Source organism: Heterodontus francisci, chromosome 32, assembly GCF_036365525.1.
Source record: "Heterodontus francisci isolate sHetFra1 chromosome 32, sHetFra1.hap1, whole genome shotgun sequence".
In the NCBI taxonomy this organism is placed as follows: Eukaryota; Metazoa; Chordata; class Chondrichthyes; order Heterodontiformes; family Heterodontidae; genus Heterodontus; species Heterodontus francisci.
In genome coordinates, this window is record NC_090402.1 from 2,891,589 (window position 1) to 2,908,762 (window position 17,174).

General features: G+C 48.8%; 1 protein-coding gene across 4 annotated transcripts in view; it reads left to right on the forward strand.

The window, feature by feature from the left end:
* LOC137347548 (retinoic acid receptor RXR-alpha-A) overlaps positions 1 to 17,174 on the forward strand; it is a 319,476-nt gene that overhangs the window by 121,886 nt on the left and 180,416 nt on the right. For all 4 annotated transcript variants that reach the window (XM_068012022.1, XM_068012021.1, XM_068012019.1 and 1 more), the window contains exon 2: positions 6,511 to 6,776. In XM_068012022.1, the coding sequence (XP_067868123.1) occupies positions 6,525 to 6,776 (252 nt within the window). In that variant the 5' untranslated portion in view covers positions 6,511 to 6,524. The remainder of the gene's footprint in view (positions 1 to 6,510; positions 6,777 to 17,174) is intronic.

Consider the following 17,174-nt stretch of genomic DNA (forward strand, 5'->3'; position numbering starts at 1 on the left):
TCAGGCTCACCGGTCTATAATTACCTGGATTTTCCCTGCTACCCTTCTTAAACAAGGGGACAACATTAGCAATTCTCCAGTCCTCCGGGACCTCACCCGTGTTTAAGGATGCTGCAAAGATATCTGTTAAGGCCCCAGCTATTTCCTCTCTCGCTTCCCTCAGTAACCTGGGATAGATCCCATCCGGACCTGGGGACTTGTCCACTTTAATGCCTTTTAGAATACCCAACACTTCCTCCCTCCTTATGCTGACTTGACCTAGAGTAATCAAACATCTGTCCCTAACCTCAACATCCGTCATGTCCCTCTCCTCGGTGAATACCGATGCAAAGTACTCGTTTAGAATCTCACCCATTTTCTCTGACTCCACGCATAACTTTCCTCCTTTGTCCTTGAGTGGGCCAATCCTTTCTCTAGTTACCCTCTTGCTCCTTATATATGAATAAAAGGCTTTGGGATTTTCCTTAACCCTGTTTGCTAAAGATATTTCATGACCCCTTTTAGCCCTCTTGATTCCTCGTTTTAGATTGGTCCTACATTCCCGATATTCTTCCAAAGCTTCGTCTTTCTTCAGCCTCCTAGACCTTATGTATGCTTCCTTTTTCCTCTTAGCTAGTCTCACAATTTCACCTGTCATCCATGGTTCCCTAATCTTGCCATTTCTATCCTTCATTTTCACAGGAACATGTCTCTCCTGCACACTAATCAACCTCTCTTTAAAAGCCTCCCACATATCAAATGTGGATTTATCTTCAAACAGCTGCTCCCAATCTACATTCCCCAGCTCCTGCCGAATTTTGGTATAGTTGGCCTTCCCCCAATTTAGCACTCTTCCTTTAGGACCACTCTCGTCTTTGTCCATGAGTATTCTAAAACTTACGGAATTGTGATCACTATTCCCAAAGTAGTCCCCTACTGAAACTTCAACCACCTGGCCGGGCTCATTCCCCAACACCAGGTCCAATATGGCCCCTTCCCGAGTTGGACTATTTACATACTGCTCTAGAAAACCCTCCTGGATGCTCCTTACAAATTCTGCTCCTTCTGGACCTCTAACACTAAGCGAATCCCAGTCAATGTTGGGAAAATTAAAATCTCCTATCACCACTGCCCTGTTGCTCCTACATCTTTCCATAATCTGTTTACATATTTGTACCTCTATCTCACGCTCGCTGTTGGGAGGCCTGTAGTACAGCCCCAACATTGTTACCGCACCCTTCCTATTTCTGAGTTCTGCCCATATTGCCTCACTGCTCGAGTCCTCCATAGTGCCCTCCTTCAGCACAGCTGTGATATCCTCTTTGACCAATAATGCAACTCCTCCACCCCTTTTACCTCCCTCTCTATCCCGCCTGTAGCATCGATATCCTGAGATATTTAGTTGCCAATCGTGCCCTTCCCTCAACCAAGTCTCAGTAATAGCAATAACATCATACTCCCAGGTACTAATCCAGGCCCTAAGTTCATCTGCCTTACCTACTACACTCCTTGCATTACAACAAATGCACCTCAGACCACCAGTCCCTTTGCGTACATCATCTGCTCCCTGCCTGCTCTTCCCCTTAGTCACGCTGACCTCATTATCTAGTTCCTTACAGGCTTTAGTTACTACCTCCTTACTGTCCACTGACCTCCTCATTGGGTTCCCATCCCCCTGCCACATTAGTTTAAACCCTCCCCAACTGCGTTAGCAAAAGCACCCCCAAGGACATTGGTTCCAGTCCGGCCCAGGTGTAGACCGTCCAATTTGTAATAGTCCCACCTCTCCCAGAACCGGTCCCAATGTCCCAAAAATCTGAACCCCTCCCTCCTGCACCATCTCTCAAGCCACGCATTCATCCTGACTATTCTTTCATTTCTATTCTGACTATCACGTGGCACTGGTAGCAATCCTGAGATTACTACCTCTGAGGTCCTACTTTTTAACTTGGCACCTAACTCCCTAAATTCTGCTTGTAGGACCTCATCCCGTTTTTTACCTATATCATTGGTGCCTATGTGCACAACGACAACTGGCTGTTCACCCTCCCCCTTCAGAATGTTCTGCAGCCGATCTGAGACATCCCTGACCCGTGCACCTGGGAGGCAACATACCATTTGGGAGTCTCGTTTTCGACCACAGAACCGCCTATCTACTCCCCTTGCAATCGAATCCCCTATGACTATAGCCCTTCCACTCTTTTTCCCGCCCTTCCGAACAGCAGAGCCAGCCACGGTGCCATGAACCTGGCTACTGCTGCCTTCCCCTGGTGAGCCATCTCCCTCAACAGTATCCAAAACGGTATACCTGTTTTGGAGGGAGATGACCGCAGGGGACTCCTGCGCTGCCTTCCTGCTCTTTCTCTGCCTTTTGGTCACCCATTCCCTTTCTCCCTCAGAAATCCTAATCTGCGGTGTGACCAATTCGCTAAACGTGCTATCCACGACCTCCTCAGCATCGCGGATGCTCCAAAGTGAGTCCACCCGCAGCTCCAGAGCCGTCATGCGGTCTAACAAGAGCTGCAGCTGGACACACTTCCAGCACGTGAAGGAGTCAGGGACATCAGCCGTGTCCCTGAGCTCCCACATGGAGCAAGAGGAGCATGACACGGGTCTGAGATCTCCTGCCATTTTTAATCTTAAGCTAAACTTAGATAAATGAGAAAGGAACGAAAAGTTTTTACCAATCTCACGATAAAAAAAAAAGAGAAATAGAAAAAGCCTTACCTTATCTACACACCACCAAGTCCTTTTTTTTGGTTAGAGGAGGAGGGCGGGTGGGAGACACTACAGGTGTAGTGTCTCGGGTTCAGAAACAGCCCAAATATATAGGTTTTTACTTACCCAGAAGCCCCCTGGTCCGCCGAAAACAAAAGGATGTGAGTGCACTCAGCGTTAATATAACTGCACAATCTACCATCAAGAAGGAAAAGAAAGACTTGCATTTTAACAGTGTCTTGTATAACCTCTGGACATCCCAACCAACTAAGTGTAAGAAACATAAGAAATAGGAGCTGGACGAGGCCAGACCACACCTTGAGGGCCATCAGCCATTCGAAAGGATCATGGCAGATCTTTAACATCAAATCCACTCCCCCCAACTTCTCCTCCTCCCCCCCCCCAACCCCCCCCCCCCCCCGCCAATATTCCTTGATTCACCTACAGTTCAAAACTCTAGTGATCTCAACCTTGAATAAACTCATCAATAAGAAACGTATTTATGAAGTGAAGTTATGGTTTTAATGTAGGCAGTGCGGCAGCCAATTTGCATAAAGCAAGCTCCCACAAGCAGCTATGTGATAATGACCAGATGGTCTGTTGAGGAGATATTGGCTGGGACACTGGTGAGAACTCCCCTGCTGTTCTTTAAAATAGTGCCATGGGATCTTATACGGACATGTGAGAGAGTACAAGGTGGCCTCAGTTTAACATCTCATTTAAAGTCAGTCCCTCCGACAGTACGGTGCTCCCTCAGTACTGATCCTCTGACAGTACGGCGCTCCCTCAGTACTGATCCTCCGACAGTACGGCGCTCCCTCAGTACTGATCCTCCGACAGTACGGCGCTCCCTCAGTACTGATCCTCCGACAGTGCGGCGCTCCCTCAGTACTGATCCTCCGACAGTACGGCGCTCCCTCAGTACTGATCCTCCGACAGTGCGGCGCTCCCTCAGTACTGATCCTCCGACAGTACGGCGCTCCCTCAGTACTGATCCTCCGACAGTGCGGCGTTCCCTCAGTACTGATCCTCCGACAGTGCGGCGTTCCCTCAGTACTGATCCTCCGACAGTGCGGCGTTCCCTCAGTACTGATCCTCCGACAGTGCGGCGTTCCCTCAGTACTGATCCTCCGACAGTACGGCGCTCCCTCAGTACTGATCCTCCGACAGTGCGGTGTTCCCTCAGTACTGCTGCTCTCTCAGTGTCTAGTATGTTGTGGATAGGATGTCCTACTCCTGTTAGTATGCTGTTTTAAATGCCCCTGTCCAGTTGGGTTGTGTTAAACATTGTCCACCAGTCATCCTTTCCAGTTGATTCAAAGTCTGATGAACGAATCACTTGAGTAGCAAAGGACCCATCTTGTTCAACTGGTTTAAAATCAGCCAGGGTTCCCACTGTCCACGCAGTTCAGTGACTCTCACCTCCTGTGTCCAGTGACCACCCCCCCCCCGCTCGCTGTCCCGTGACTCTCCACCCCCTGCTCACTGTCCAGTGTCTGTCTGTCTCCTGCTCGCTGTCCAGTGACTCTTTCCTTCTGCTCGCTGTCCAGTCACACTCTCCTCCTGCTCGCTGTCCAGTGACTCTTTCCTTCTGCTCGCTGTCCAGTCACACTCTCCTCCTGCTCGCTGTCCAGTGACTCTTTCCTCCTGCTCGCTGTCCAGTCACACTCTCCTCCTGCTCGCTGTCCAGTCACACTCTCCTCCTGCTCGCTGTCCAGTCACACTCTCCTCCTGCTCGCTGTCCAGTGACTCTTTCCTCCTGCTCGCTGTCCAGTCACACTCTCCTCCTGCTCGCTGTCCAGTCACACTCTCCTCCTGCTCGCTGTCCAGTCACACTCTCCTCCTGCTCGCTGTCCAGTCACACTCTCCTCCTGCTCGCTGTCCAGTCACACTCTCCTCCTGCTCGCTGTCCAGTCACACTCTCCTCCTGCTCGCTGTCCAGTCACACTCTCCTCCTGCTCGCTGTCCAGTCACACTCTCCTCCTGCTCGCTGTCCAGTGACTCTTTCCTCCTGCTCGCTGTCCAGTCACACTCTCCTCCTGCTCGCTGTCCAGTCACACTCTCCTCCTGCTCGCTGTCCAGTCACACTCTCCTCCTGCTCGCTGTCCAGTCACACTCTCCTCCTGCTCGCTGTCCAGTCACACTCTCCTCCTGCTCGCTGTCCAGTCACACTCTCCTCCTGCTCGCTGTCCAGTGACTCTTTCCTCCTGCTCGCTGTCCAGTGACTCTTTACTCCTGCTCGCTGTCCAGTCACACTCTCCTCCTGCTCGCTGTCCAGTGACTCTTTCCTCCTGCTCGCTGTCCAGTCACACTCTCCTCCTGCTCGCTGTCCAGTCACACTCTCCTCCTGCTCGCTGTCCAGTGACTCTTTCCTCCTGCTCGCTGTCCAGTGACTCTTTCCTCCTGCTCGCTGTCCAGGGACTCTTTCCTCCTGCTCGCTGTCCAGTCACACTCTCCTCCTGCTCGCTGTCCAGTCACACTCTCCTCCTGCTCGCTGTCCAGTGACTCTTTCCTCCTGCTCGCTGTCCAGTGACTCTTTCCTCCTGCTCGCTGTCCAGTGACTCTTTCCTCCTGCTCGCTGTCCAGTCACACTCTCCTCCTGCTCGCTGTCCAGTCACACTCTCCTCCTGCTCGCTGTCCAGTGACTCTTTCCTCCTGCTCGCTGTCCAGTGACTCTTTCCTCCTGCTCGCTGTCCAGGGACTCTTTCCTCCTGCTCGCTGTCCAGTCACACTCTCCTCCTGCTCGCTGTCCAGTCACACTCTCCTCCTGCTCGCTGTCCAGTCACTCTCTCCTCCTGCTCGCTGTCCAGTGACTCTTTCCTTCTGCTCGCTGTCCAGTCACACTCTCCTCCTGCTCGCTGTCCAGTGACTCTTTCCTCCTGCTCGCTGTCCAGTCACACTCTCCTCCTGCTCGCTGTCCAGTCACACTCTCCTCCTGCTCGCTGTCCAGTGACTCTTTCCTCCTGCTCGCTGTCCAGTGACTCTTTCCTTCTGCTCGCTGTCCAGTCACACTCTCCTCCTGCTCGCTGTCCAGTCACACTCTCCTCCTGCTCGCTGTCCAGTGACTCTTTCCTCCTGCTCGCTGTCCAGTCACACTCTCCTCCTGCTCGCTGTCCAGTCACACTCTCCTCCTGCTCGCTGTCCAGTCACACTCTCCTCCTGCTCGCTGTCCAGTCACTCTCTCCTCCTGCTCGCTGTCCAGTGACTCTTTCCTCCTGCTCGCTGTCCAGTCACACTCTCCTCCTGCTCGCTGTCCAGTGACTCTTTCCTCCTGCTCGCTGTCCAGTCACTATCTCCTCCTGCTCGCTGTCCAGTCACACTCTCCTCCTGCTCGCTGTCCAGTCACACTCTCCTCCTGCTCGCTGTCCAGTCACACTCTCCTCCTGCTCGCTGTCCAGTGACTCTTTCCTCCTGCTCGCTGTCCAGTCACACTCTCCTCCTGCTCGCTGTCCAGTCACTCTCTCCTCCTGCTCGCTGTCCAGTGACTCTTTCCTCCTGCTCGCTGTCCAGTCACTATCTCCTCCTGCTCGCTGTCCAGTCACTCTCTCCTGAAGGGGGCTGTCCCTCGGGCATTGGCTTAGAACTGGTTTTGGCTTGGCTGTGATGCCTTCGACAGTTGGATAGTCCGCCAACTGTTTTGGGCAGCACATGAAATATGCTAGCAATGGCTCCTGTATTATGGGATGTTGATGTGTGACATAATAATATCCTGTATTATGGGATATCGCGCTGTGTGTAACTGAACTGTATAACGAAGTTTATGATGCGTTTTTGTTTGGCATTTTAAAACATTTGATTTTTTGCTTCTTCCAGACTCTTCGGCCCGAATGAGTGTATTGATGAATTGCGATTCTGCTGGAACAGCCATGAATGCACCTTCTCTTCACCCCCAGATGATGGGTTCTGGGGTCACCCCCATCATCAGCTCCCCCGGGCAGCTCCATTCACCTATTAGCACTTTGAACTCTCCAGTGAATGGGTTGAGCTCTCCCTTCTCAGTTATCAGCTCGCCGCTGGGACCACACACAATGTCCATCCCTTCATCTCACAGCATGGGGTATGGAGGGCAGAGTCCGCAGGTACGTCTGTGAACAGCTTCCTTGCTCAGTATGTCCATGCAGCAGCCAGTGGAGGTGTTGGTAATATGAGCAGAATGAAACCACTGATGCTGTCTCCACCTGAGAAACTGAGTACTTTAAGAACATTGACAAAAGAACAGAGGGCAAATGAGAAGGTTTTCACACAGTGAGTTGTTCAGGCTGCCTGACAGGGCGGTGGAAACAGATTCAATAATACCTTTCAGAAGGGAATTGGATAAATACTTGAAAAGGGGTACAGGGCACTGAGGATGAGCTGGGGTACATGGTAAGCGGTATACCATTAGGGCGGCACAGTGGCGCAGTGGTTAGCACCGCAGCCTCACAGCTCCAGCGACCCGGGTTCGATTCTGGGTACTGCCTGTGTGGAGTTTGCAAGTTCTCCCTGTGTCTGCGTGGGTTTCCTCCGGGTGCTCCGGTTTCCTCCCACATGCCAAAGACTTGCAGGTTGATAGGTTAATTGGCCATTATAAATTGCCCCTAGTATAGGTAGGTGGTAGGGAACTATATAGGGACAGGTGGGGATGTGATAGGAATATGGGATTAGTGTAGGATTAGTATAAATGGGTGGTTGATGGTCGGCACAGACTCGGTGGGCCGAAGGGCCTGTTTCAGTGCTGTATCTCTAAACTAAACTAAACTAAACATACGGGTGCCTCAATCTGTGCCATTCTTCCAGATGTGATGCTGGCTAGGGATTGTGGATGGGCTGTGGAACTGCAGGGTGAAACTATCAAGTCTGCATTCATCATCCTCATAAATGTGCTCAAGGCATTTTCCTGGGGTCAGAGGAGAGGAATTGGGGATGGGATCCTGGCTGATTCTCATTCCCAGTTTGGAAACACGGAGGCCAGTTGTTGCAACACACTCCCCTCCTTGCCCCAGTTATGACCAGAATTGGAGGGTACATTCACCCACTGAGTATAGGCTGGAAAGTCCCAGCATAGTAACTGCAGCCGAGGGGATAGATTATACCTCTCTCACACTGTGTTGCTCAGAATCAGCTTAACTCAGTAACTGTACGGAAATTAGAAGCTCTTTTTATTGTAAAAGTAGTGCAAAGTTTAAAACAAAAACACCAGGTTTTGTACCTGCCTCACAATAGGATGATGCAACATTGAACAAGATGTGCCTGTTACAGGAGCTTTCTATCTGAATATGAGAGTGTACAAAGCAAACATTTATTTATGTAACTGCAGTGTGTCATTTCCTGCTCCAAAAGTGCAATGGGCTATTAAGTAGCAACACTTCCTGAACATACAGGAAATAATTGGCAGGAGGCACTTCCTGTCTGGGGTTGCACCCTCCTCCCTAGTTCCAGGCCTAACTTCCTCTTCCTGTTGGTCCTGTCAGTGGCATTTCAGTGTGACAGGGGAAGGGTCAAATTTTCACACTGTGTTCTCTTGAACTGAGAGAAGCACTCAGGACACAAATTGGGATTCTGTTCTTCTAAGCTGTGTCTGTCACTGTGTAAAGTTGGGGTACAGTACTGGTGGAGACAGGTCTGTCACTGTATAACACTGGGTACGGTAATGCTGGGGACAGGTCTGTCACTGTAACACTGGGGTACAGTCCTGGTGGAGACAGGTCTGTCACTGTATAACACTGGGGTACAGTCCTGGTGGAGACAGGTCTGTCACTGTAACACTGGGGTACAGTCCTGGTGGAGACAGGTCTGTCACTGTGTAACACTGGGGTACAGTCCTGGTGGAGACAGGTCTGTCACTGTATAACACTGGGGTACAGTCCTGGTGGGTACAGGTCTGTCACTGTATAACACTGGGTACGGTACTGGTGGGTACAGGTCTATCACTATAACACTGGAGTACAGTACTGGTGGAGACAGGTCTGTCACTGTATAACACTGGGTACGGTACTGGTGGGTACAGGTCTATCACTATAACACTGGAGTACAGTACTGGTGGAGATGGGTCTGTCTCTGTATATAAAAACAAGAAATGCTGGAACCATTCAGCAGGTCTGGCAGCATCTGTGAAAAGAGAAGCAGAGTTAACTTCTTCGGAACTCTGTATATCATTGGGATACAGTACTGGGGTGGGTACAGGCCTGTCACTGGAAAACATGGGCACAGTATTAGTGATTATAGGCCTGTCACTGTCTCACACTGGGGTACACTACTGGTGAGTACAGGTCTGTTGCTGTATAACACCGGGGTCATAGAGTTATACAGCATAGAAACAGGCCCTTTGGCCCATTGTGTCTGTGCCGGCCATTAAGCACCTATTTTATTCTAATCCCATTTTCCAGCACTTGGTCCGTAGCCTTATATGCTATGGCGTTTCAAATGCTCATCTAAATACTTCTTAAATGTTGTGAGGGTTCCTGCCTCTACCACCCCTTCAGGCAGTTTGTTCCAGATTCCAACCACCCTCTAGGTGAAAAACAATTTCCTCAAATCCCCTCTAAACCTCCTGCCCCTTACCTTAAATCTATGCCCTCTGGTTATTGACCCCTCCGCTAAGGGAAAAAGTTTCTTCCTATCTAACCTATCAGTGTCCCTTGTAATTTTGTATACCTCAATCATGTCCCCCCTTAGCCTTCTCTACTCTAAGGAAAAGAACCCTAGCCTATCCAGTCTCTTGTCATAGCTGAAATGCTCCAGCCCAGGCAACATTCTGGTGAATCACCTCTGCACCCTCTCCAGTGCAATCACATCCTTCCTATAGTGTGGTGACCAGAACTGTACACAGTACTCCAGCTGTGACCTAACTAGTGTTTTATACAGCTCCATCATAATATCCCTGCTCTTATATTCTATGCCTCGGTTAATAAAGGCGAGTATCCCATATGCCTTCCTAACCACCTTATCTACCTGTGCTGCTTCCTTCAGTGATCTATGGTCAAGTATGCCAAGGTCCCTCTGTACTTCTGTACTTCCTAGGGTCCGACCATCCATTGTATATTCCCTTGCCTTGTTAATCCTCCCAAAATGCATCACCTCACACTTCTCAGGATTAAATTTCATTTGCCACTGCTCCGCCCATCTTACCAGCCCATCTATGTTGTCTTGTATACTAAGGCTTTCCTCCTCACTATTTATAACACCACCAATTTTCGTGTCATCTGAGAACTTACTGATCATACCTCCTATATTCACATCTAAATCATTAATGTACACTACAAACAGCAAGGGTCCCAGCACCAATCCCTGCGATACACCACTGGTCACAGGCTTCCAATCGCAAAAACAACCCTCGCCCATTACCCTCTGCCTCCTGCCACTAAGCCAATTTTGGATCCAAATTGCCCTGGATCCCATGGGCTGTTATATTTTTTTTAGAGATACAGCACTGAAACAGGCCCTTCGGCCCACCGAGTCTGTGCCGACCAACAACCACCCATTTATACTAACCCTACAGTAATCCCATATGCCCTACCACCTATCTACACGAGGGGCAATTTGTAACAGCCAATTTACCTATCACCTGCAAGTCTTTTAACCAATCTCCCATGGGGGACCTTATCAAAAGCCCTGCTGAAGTCCATGTAGACTACATCAACTGCTTTACCCTCATCTACACATCTAGCCATCTCCTCAAAAAATTCGATCAAGTTTGTTAGACATGACTCCCCCTGACAAAGCCATGCTGACTATCCCTGATTAATCCCTGCCTCTCCAAGTGGAGACGAATCCTGTCCCTCAGAATTTTTTCCAATAGTTTCCCTACCACTGTGGCACAGTGGTTAGCACCGCAGCCTCACAGCTCCAGGGACCCGGGTTCGATTCTGGGTACTGCCTGTGAGGGGTTTGCAAGTTCTCCCTGTGACCGCATGGGTTTTCGCCAGGTGCTCCGGTTTCCTCCCACAGCCAAAGACTTGCAGGTTGATAGCTAAATTGGCCATTGTAAATTGCCCCTAGTGTAGGTAGGTGGTAGGGAATATGGGATTACTGTAGGGTTAGTATAAATGGGTGGTTGTTGGTCAGCACAGACTCGGGCCGAAGGGCCTGTTCCAGTGCTGTATCTCTAAATAAATAAATAAATAAATGTTAGACTCACCTGGTTTATCCCTGTTACCCTTCTTGAATAATAGTATCACATTCGCTGTCCTCCAGTCTTCTGGTACCTCCTGTGGCCAGAGAGGATTTGAAAATTTGTGTCAGAGCCCCTGCTATCTCCTCCCTTGCCTCACATAACAGCCTGGGATACATCTCATCTGGGCCTGGGGATTTATCCACTTTTAAGCCTGCTAAAACAGCTAATACTTCCTCCCTTTCAATGCTAATTTGTTCAAGTATATCATAATCCCCTTCCCTGATTTCTACACCTACATCATCCTTCTCCATAATGAACACAGATGAAAAGTAATCATTTAAAACCTTACCTATGTCCTCCGGCTCCACACACTGATTGCCACTTTGGTCTCTAATGGGCCCTACCTTTTCCCTGGTTATCCTCTTACCCTTAATATACTTGTAAAACGCCTTGGGATTTTTCTTTATCTTGCCTGCAAGGGTTTTTTCATGTCCCCTCTTCGCTCTTCTAATTACTTTTTTAAGTACCCCCCTACACTTTCTATACTCCTCGAGGGCCTCCACTGTTTTCAGCGCTCTGAATCTGCCATAAGCCTCCTTTTTATTTCCTCATCGAATCCTCTATATCCCTTAACATCCAGTGTTCCCTGGACTTGTTGGTCCTACCCTTTCACCGTTACAGGAACATGTTGGCCCTGAACTCTCATTATTTCATTTTTGAATGAGTCCCACTGTTCTGATGTAGATTTTCCGACAAGTTAGACGTGGGGGAGGCGGTGGCGTAGTGGTATTGTCACCGGACTAGTAACCCAGAGACCCAGTGTATTGCTCTGGGGACATGGGTTCAAATCCCACCACAGCAGAAGGTGGAATTTGAATTCAATTAATAAATCTGGAATTAAAAGCTAGTCTAATGATGGCCATGAAACCATTGTCCATTGTTGTAAAAACCCATCTGGTTCACTAATGTCCTTTAGGGAAGGAAATCTGCCGTCTTTTCCTGGTCTGGCTTACATGTGACTCCAGACCCACAGCAATGTGGTTAACTCTTACATGCCCTCTGAAATGGCCTAGCAAGCCGCTCAGTTGTACCTAACCGCGACAAAGTCAATAAAAAGGAGTGAAACCGGACGGACCACCCGGCATCGACCTAGGCACCGTAAACGACAACGGCAAACCCAGCCCTGTCGACCCTGCAAAGTCCTCCTTACTAACATCTGGGGGCTTGTGCCAAAGTTGGGAGAGCTGTCCCACAGACTAGTCAAGCAACAGCCTGACATAGTCATACTCACGGAATCATACCTTACAGACAATGTCCCAGACACTGCCATCACCATCCCCGGGTATGTCCTGACACACCGGCAGGACAGACCCACCAAAGGTGGTGGTACAGTGGTATACAGTAGGGAGGGAGTTGCCCTGGAAGTCCTCAACATCGACTCCAGACCCCATGAAGTCTCATGGCATCAGATCAAACATGGACAAGGAAACCTCCTGCTGATTACCACCTACCGCCCTCCCTCAGCTGATGGGTCAGTACTCCTCCATGTTGAACACCACTTGGAGGAAGCACAGAGGGTGGCGAGGGCACAAAATGTACTCTGGGTGGGGGACTTCAATGTTCATCACCAAGAGTGGCTCGGTAGCACCACTACTGACCGAGCTGGCCGAGTCCTAAAGGACATATCTGCTAGACTGGGTATATGGCAGGTGGTGAGGGAACCAACAAGAGGGGAAAACGTACTTGACCTCGTGCTCACCAATCTGCCTGCCGCAGATGCATCTGTCTGGGATAGTATTGGTAGGACTGACCACCGCACAGTCCTTGTGGAGACGAAGTCCCACCTTCACATTGAGGATACCCTCCATTGTGTTGTGTGGCACTACCACCGTGATAGATTTCGAACAGATCTAGCAATGCAAATCTGGGCATCCATGAGGCGCTGTGGACCATCAGCAGCAGCAGAATTGTACTCAACCACAATCTGTAACCTCATGGCCTGGCATATCCCCCACTCTTCCATTACCAACAAGCCAGCAGACCAACCCTGGTTCAATGAAGAGTGCAGGAGGGCATGCCAGGAGCAGCACCAGGCATACCTCAAAATGAGGTGTCAAGCTGATGAAGCTACAACACAGGACTATCTGCGTGCCAAACTGCGTAAGCAGCATGCGAAAGACAGAGCTAAGCGATCCCATAACCAACGGATCAGATCTAAGCTATGCAGTCCTGCCACATCCAGCCGTGAATGGTGGTGGACAATTAAACAACTAACTGGAGGAGGTGGCTCCACAAATATCCCCATCCTCAATGATGGGGGAGCCCAGCACATCAGTGTGAAAGATAAGGCTGAAGCATTTGCAACAATCTTCAGCCAGAAGTGCTGAGTTGATGATCCATCTCGGCCTCCTCCTGAAGTCCCCAGCATCACAGATGTCAGACTTCAGCCAATTCGATTCACTCCGCGTGATATCAAGAAACGACTGAAGGCATTGGATACTGCAAAAGCTATGGGCCCTGACAATATTCTGGCAATAGTACTGAAGACCTGTGTTCCAGAACTTGCCGCCTTCCGAGCCAAGCTGTTCCAGTACAGCTACAACACTGGCATCTACCCGGCAATGTGGAAAATTGCCCAGGTATGTCCTGTACACAAAAAGCAGGACAAGTCCAACCCAGCCAATTACCGCCCCATCAGCCTACTCTCAGTAAGACCAGGTGAAGGCTGAAAGGGAACTCTAGACCTCTTTCTCACCTGGTTGTAACACTAGCATGGATTGAGGATTGGGTAACAGGCAGAAAACAGAGCATATGAATAAATGGGTCATTCTCAGGTTGGCAGGCTGTGACCAGTGGGGTACCACAAGGAACAGTACTTGGGCCCCAGCTGTTCACAATATATATCAATGATTTGGATGTGGGGACCAATTGTGATATTTCCAAGTTTGCGGATGACACAAAATTTGGGGGGAACGTGAGTTGTGACGAGGATGCAAAGAAGCTTGAAGGGGATTTGGACAGGCTGAGTGAGTGGGCAAGTACAGATGGAAAAGAATGTGGAGAAGTGTGAGGTTATCCACTTTGGTAGGAAGAACAGAGGTGCAGAGTATTTCTTCAATTGTGAGAGATTGGAAAGTGTTGATATCCAAAGGGACCGAGGTGTCCTTGTTCATAAGTCATTGAAAGTGAGCATGCAGGTGCAGCAAGGGGAGACGGTGGTGTTGTGGTAATGTCGCTGGACTAGTAATCCAAAAGCCTGGGGGTAATGTCCTGGGAACATGGGTTCGTATCCCACCATGGCAGCTGGTGAAATTTAAATGAAATTAATTTTAAAAATGGAATTAAAAAGCTAGTCTCAGTGATGGTGCCATGAAACTATCATCGATTGTTATAAAAACCCATCTGGTTCACTAATGTCCTTTAGGGAATGAAATCTGCCATCCTTACCTGGTCTGGCCTACATGTGACTCCAGACCCACAGCAATGTGGTTGACTCTTAACTGCCCTCTGAAATGGCCGAGCAAGACACTCAGTTGTCAAGGGCAGTTAGGGATGGGCAACAAATACGACACCCGCAACCCATGAAAGAATTTAAAAAAGAAAGCAATTAGGAAGGCAAAAGGTATGTGACCCTTTATCGCAAGAGGATTTGAGTACAGGAGCAAAGAAGTCTTGCTTCAATTGTACAGAGCATTGGTGAGGCCGTACCTGGAATATTATGTGCAGTTCTGGTCCCCTTGCCTGAGGGAGGATATACTTGCCATAGAGGGATTGTAGCGGAGGCTCACCAGACTGAGTCCTGGGATGGTGAGATTATCCTATGAGGAGAGATTGAGGAGACTGGGCCTGTATTCTCTGGAGTTTAGGAGAATGAGAGGCGATCTCATGGAAACTTACAAAATTCTTAAAAGGATAGACAGGTTAGATGCAGAAAGGATGTTTCCCCTGACTGTGGGGTCTAGAACTAGGAGACACAAGCTCAGAATAAAGGGCAAGTATAGAAACATAGAAAATAGGAGCAGGAGTAGGCCATCCGGCCCTTCGAGCCTGCTCCGCCATTCATTATGATCATAGCTGATCATCCAACTCAGTAACCTGTTCCCGCTTTTGCCCCATACCCTTTGATCCCTTTAGACCCAAGAGCTATATCTAACTCCTTGAAAACATAGAATGTTTTGGCCTCAGCTGCTTTCTGTGGTAGCGAATTCCACAGGCTCACCACTCTCTGGGTGAAGAAATTTCTCCTCATCTCAGTCCTGAAAAGTTTACCCTGTATCCTTAGACTATGACCCCTGGTTCTGGACTCCCCCACCATCGGGAACATCCTTCCTGCATCTACCCTGTCAAGTCCTGTTAGAATTTTATAAGTTTCTATGAGATCCCCCTTCACTCTTCTGAACTCCAATGGATATAATCCTAACCGACTCAATCTCTCCTCATACGTCAGACCCGCCATCCCAGGAATCAGTCTGGTAAACCTTCGCTGCATTCCCTCTATAGCAAGAACATCCTTCCTCAGATAAGGAGACCAAAACTGCACACAATATTCCAGGTGTGGCCTCACCAAGGCCCTGTATAATTGCAGCAAGACATCCCCGCTCCTGTACTCGAATCCTCTCACTATGAAAGCCAACATACCATTTGCCTTTTTTACCACCTGTTGCACCTGCATGCTTACCTTCAGCGACTGGTGTACGAGAGCACCCAGGTCTCGCTGCATATTCCCCTCTCTGTTTATAGCCGTTCAGATAATCTGCCTTCCCGTTTTTGCTACCAAAGTGGATAACCTCACATGTATCCACATTATACTGCATTTGCCCACTCACGTAACTTGTCCAAATCACCCTGAAGCCTCTCTGCATCCTCCTCAGAACTCATCCTCCCAACCAGTTTCGTGTCATCTGCAAATTTGGAGATATTACATTCAGTTCCCTCATCTAAATCATTCATACATATTGTGAATAGCTGGGATCGTAGCACCGATCCCTGCGCTACCCCACTAGTCAGTGCCTGCCATTCGGAAAAAGACCCATTTATCCCTACTCTTTGTTACCTGTCTGCCAACCAATTTTCTATCCATTGCAATACACTTCCCCCAATCCCATGCACTTTAATTTTACACGTTAATCTCTTATGTGGGACTTTGTCGAAAGCCTTCTGAAAGTCCAAATAAACCACATCCACTGGCTCCCCCTCGTCAACTCTACTAGTTACATCCTCGAAGAATTCTTGTACATTTGTCAAGCATGATTTCCCTTTCGTAAATCCGTGCTGACTCTGTCCGATTCCACCACTGTTGTCCAAGTGCTGTTCTACAAAATCTTTGATAATGGACTCTAGAATTTTCCCCACTACCGACGTCAGGCTGACTGGTCTGTAATTCCCTGCTTTCTCTCTACCTCCCTTTTCAGATAATGGGGTTTACATTACCCTCCAATCTGTAGGAACTGTTCCAGAGTCTATAGAATCTTGGAAGATGACCACCAATGCAGTCACTATTTCTAGGGCCACTTCCTTAAGTACTCTGGGATGCATACCATCAGGCCCTGGGGATTTATCGGCCTTCAATCCTATCAATTACCCCAACACCATTTTTCTACTAATACTGATTTCCTTCAGTTCCTCTCTCTCACTAAGCCCTGTGTTCCCCAACATTTCTGGTATGATATTTGTGTCCTCCTTTGTGAAGACAGAACCAAAGTATGCATTTAGTTGGTCAGCCATTTCTTTGTTCCCCATAATAAATTCCCCTGTTTCTGACTGTAAGGGACCTACATTTGTCTTCAATCTTTTTCTCTTCACATACCAATAGAAACTTTTACAGTCAGTTTTTATGCTCCCTGCAAGCTTGCTCTCGTACTCTATTTTCCCCTTCTTAATCAATCCCTTGGCCCTCCTTTGCTGAATTCTAAACTGCTCCCAATCCTCACGTCTGTTGTTTCTTCTGGCAAATTTATATGCCTCTTCCTTGGATCTATTGCTATCTCTAATTTCCCTTGTAAGCCATGATTTGGCTACCTTTCTCGTTTTACTTTTGCGCCAGACAGGGATAAACAATTGTTGCAGTTCATCCATGCACTCTTTAAATGTTTGCCATTGCCTATCCACCGTCATCCCTACAAGTAACGTTTCCCAATTCGTCATAGCCAACTCGTGCCTCATACCTTCGTAGTTTCCTTTACTAAGATTCAGGGCCCTAGTCTCAGAATCAACTATGTCAGAATTCTTCATCAAGATGGAGAGTATCATATTATGGTCGCTCATCCCCAAGGGGTCTCGCACCGCTAGATTGTCAATTATTCCTCTCTCATTACACAATACCCAGTCTAGGATGGCCTGTTCTCTGGTTGGTTCCTCAACGTATTGGTCCAGAAAAACCATCCCG